At 61.5% G+C, this 3,901-nt stretch overlaps 1 protein-coding gene across 1 annotated transcript in view; it reads left to right on the plus strand.

Annotated features, from left to right (window-relative positions):
• Nucleotides 1-252, plus strand: part of LOC109117480 (armadillo repeat-containing protein 6-like) — a 972-nt gene extending 720 nt beyond the window's left edge. The window contains exon 3 of the mRNA XM_019204885.2: nucleotides 14-252. Coding sequence (XP_019060430.1) covers nucleotides 14-33 — 20 coding nt within the window. The 3' untranslated portion in view covers nucleotides 34-252. The remainder of the gene's footprint in view (nucleotides 1-13) is intronic.
• The last annotated feature ends 3,649 nt before the right edge of the window (nucleotides 253-3,901 follow it).

A 3,901-nucleotide genomic window follows, 5' to 3' on the forward strand; every position in this document is an offset into this window, starting at 1 on the left:
TGGACCGGCCAGAAGGGCGACCTGGCGCCCTGACCTTGGCTCAGCTCCGCCCCCGCGACCCCCGCCCCTCCCCTCTGGCGCCCCGTCTGTCGCAGAGCTGTCTTGGCGTTTCTTTGGGGGGAAGGGCACCATCTTCCCGCCTGAGTCCGGGCGGTGTCCACCGTGACCCTGCTCCGGGATATCTCGCCTGTAAATGGGTATCAGGTGCCCGGCTCTGCGTCTTGGCCACGTGGTGTCCAGTAATAAAGATCATCGGAGGACGCTGGAGGGGCCTTTTCCATGCTCCGCTGAGCCTGGGGGGCCCTGGGAGCGGTTGGAGGTGTGCCAGCTGTGGGCAGGGTCACATGGCTGGGGCTCGGCACACAGCCTGCTCAGTGGCCTTTGCAAAGGACATGAGCTCCCTGGACGTCCGCTGTGAGCGGGTTGCCCGGGGAGTGGATGACGGTCCGGCCCACTTTGAGAGCACTGGTGCAGGCCGGGTGGAACTGGGCCCCCATCACTGCTCTGCAAGGGCCATCTGTCTCTCAGGGTCCTCAGGCGTGGGTGGCTTCAGCCTCAGTTTCTCCATTGTAGGATAGACATCGTCACCTGCGACCACGAGGCCACTCCCACATCCCAGGCGTTCGCACAGTGGTCGCGGGTGGGCAGCTGGTACACCCTGTGGCCCCTCACAGGCCACTCCCACCTTGGTGGCTCCTGGCCTGAGCTTGGCTCCAACCTCATAACAGGTCCTTCCCCAGGCTCTTGGTTTCCATGGAAACCACCAGGCTGTAGCTGGGGATGCGGCACCCTGTCCATCCCCCTGCAGCGCCTACTGAGCCCCAAGGTGGGGCTCTTGCCAATCAGGGCAGACAGGAACCTCCCCTACCCTCCTCCATCTCACAGGAGACTCACCTGGCTCCCTGATTTCTGATTCGACCACAAGTGTGACTTGAGAGGCCTTGGGCTGTTGGTCCTTTGTCCCATGGGGGTGCGTCTACAGAATTCCTGCCTGAGTGTAGCATCCAACCTGCTCATGGCTCCATTGCTTTACACATAAAAACAAACTATTTTGTGTCTGCAGACCCTGCACGGCCTGGGCTCTGACCCCATGTTCCCTAGATCCTCATTCACTGTCCTGACCACATTGATTTTCTACGCCCAGGACCTTTGCACAAGCTGAGCCCATTGCTTGGAGCCCCCTTCCTTCAGAGACACCCCCACCACATCACCCTAAGTGCCCAGTGTCTGACTTCTCACTCCTGGAAGGTTCGTGTGTGACGACCCCCTCCTGTTTGTACTGCCCCTGCCATCTGTGAGCTCACTGTGGGCAGCTCCTGTCCCCCACCACCCAGCTTACTGTCAGTGTTGTTGACTGACACATGGTGGAGGCCTCTCTCACAGCCCTGCATCCTCCCCAGCCCTGGGCCAGTGCTTCTGGACAGTGGCTCCGCCTTATCAGGCCTCCCTACCTTGGCAGAAGGAGCAGATGTCCCCTGTGGGTGCCACATGGAGCCTGGGCCTGGGGACCCTGTCAGCAGACCTTGGTTCTCATACTGCTGGCCACCTCCCCTCTGTGACCCTGGCTCTTCATTTGAACCCAGGCCACCTGGGACCAAACCCCAGCTCAGCCTCCTCCACACCTCCATCTCCTGCCAGCCTGGTTGCCTTGGCCTGGGAGAGCACCTGGGCCACAGCTGTGGTGTCAGATGGTCCCCGAGATCCCCAAGTGGCAGAGGAAACTGGGAGGCACAGAGGCTGTGTTTTGCCCAGTCCTGGTTGGCAGGGGCGCTGGGATCCCGGGCATCCACTGCGTGCCACTGTTGGAAGACAGCAGAGAGCTTGGCTGTCACTGGCCTGCTGACCAGTGGGCAGAAGCCGGAGCCCGGCCAGTGCCTCTGGCACCATCAGCAGAGGCAGCCGGTACCGGAGCCCTGACTGACCCTTGCCTTACTTGGCACTGTCCCCAGGGGCACCACGGGTCCTTCCAGGAGCTTTGTCACCGCCCTCCCAAGGCCTGGCAGGTGGGGGCTGAGGGGTGGGGCCTCTGGGACACAGACATCTTCCTCTTCGGTGGGCAGCCTCCCCCACAGCTGGCCTGTGTCCCCGAGCACTGTGGACAGGGTTACAAGCCCAGGAAGATGGGACCCACACTAGTGGTCAGAGGTGCTTACTGTGAGCTGAACCCATGTAAACCTTCACTTCCATTCCATTAACGCCTCCTGGGTGGTACTGGGAAACTAAGGCAAGGAGCTGGAGTCAGGTGCTAAAGGTCCTGTGGCCGGCAAGTAACAAGAACAGGAAGCCAAGTGCAGCTGTGCCTGCCCATAGTCCTAGCTACTCAGGTGACTGCAAGTTCAAGGCCAGCCCTAGCATCTTAGTGAAATCCTGCCTGAAAAAAAACAATTTTTAAAAAGGGCTGAGTATACGTGAAGCCCTGGGTTCCACCTCCAGCACCAAGGGGAGGCGGGAGGGGGACACTGACCAGACTCAGCCTTGGGGTTCTGCCACCAAATGACCCACAGGCTCGGTTTTCGCATCTGCTAAGTGGGCGCGGCCACCTCCACCTGGCAGAGGGGGTGTGAGAGTGTGTGGTTCAGCCAGGACCTGAGTGACCGCCCCAGAGGACCCTCAGGACCCCTTGGTGGCCTCAGGCAGTGACATCCACAGCAGGGCAGCAGTCACACCCTTCCCATTCGAAGTGTGGGGACCCCTTAAACTCAGACGCTTCCTCCCAAGCCTCTGGTTCTGAACCTGACCTCCAGGGCCTGGCCGCAGCCACACCTGGAGGAAATGAGGCGCCCTGGGCCTGCAGATGCAGGGAGAGCCCCGCGTGAGTCAGAGCGTGGAGGGCTACACCCCAGCCCATTGTCCTCTTTCCCAAACGAGGAAGCCTCACGTCATGCGCGCTTTGCCCAAGATCGTACAGCAGACAGGTGACGAGGATTCTGTCTGTTGTCTATGACCCTGTTCCAGTTATTCCCAGGTTGGGCAACCGGGGTGCTGTGTGGCCTTGCGCAAGGGGCTCGGCCTCTGTTCTGGTTTCTGCAAAGGGTGTGAGTGGTCACCCTGACCTCAGGATCGTGAAGATTCGGTGACTTCACCAAAGGCTCTAGCAGGGATGTCCCCGGGTTCCGTGAAGAAGGCGTGGGTTCAGAAGGTCACACCGCGCGCTCGAGTCCGACCCCACCTCTTGACCCCACATCCGCCCGCCTCGAGAGCTGAGTGCCCTCCCCAAGCTTCTGCCCCGGGTGGCATTTGCAGGGGAAGAGTGGAGAGGGAGGGACTGGAGGACTAGCCGGGTCCCTCTGCTGCAATGGTCCAAGTTCACGGCTAGAGCAGGAGGCTCGCGACGGCGTGGGTGGCCAGAGGGCAGTCTTGGGAACGCGTAGGGAGTCCCAGGACACAGCCGGCAGAAGCGTGGCTTGCCAAAATGCACCTTGCATGCTTCGGCCCTGCCCGGGGCGCACCACCCACGACTGCTACGATTCGCCTTTGGGCCTGCCCATCTTTGGCTTCACAGCCAGTCATTGCTGTCCTCCAGGCTACTCCCTTCGTTCCTCTCTACTCAGCCCCGGCAGTGCAGCCACCCTTCCTTGAAGTCCCGCCCTTACTCCCCAGTTATTGGTCTACAAGGCTGCCCGTTTTCTACTAAAGCTCCAATCGTCGCCTTCCTTGAGGCCCTGCCTCCCAGATTCTCGCGCCCTGCGGGAGCACTTGAGGGAACCTGAGCCTCTGCCAGCAGCCCCGCCTTTGTCCATCAGCGATTGGCTGCAGAAGCTGCCCGTCTGCTCCAGGCCCGCCAATTCCTTCCGCCGCCAGCGCCGATTGGTCAGAGGGCAGCTAATCGGAATCCAGCGTGGACCCCTCCCGGGGCGCGCGCCGGGCGTTCTCGAGGCGGGGCTGTGGCGGCTGGAGCAGG

The sequence above is a fragment of the Fukomys damarensis genome, unplaced genomic scaffold (assembly GCF_012274545.1).
Source record: "Fukomys damarensis isolate Sample0158 unplaced genomic scaffold, DMR_v1.0_HiC HiC_scaffold_37, whole genome shotgun sequence".
Lineage (NCBI taxonomy): Eukaryota > Metazoa > Chordata > Mammalia > Rodentia > Bathyergidae > Fukomys > Fukomys damarensis.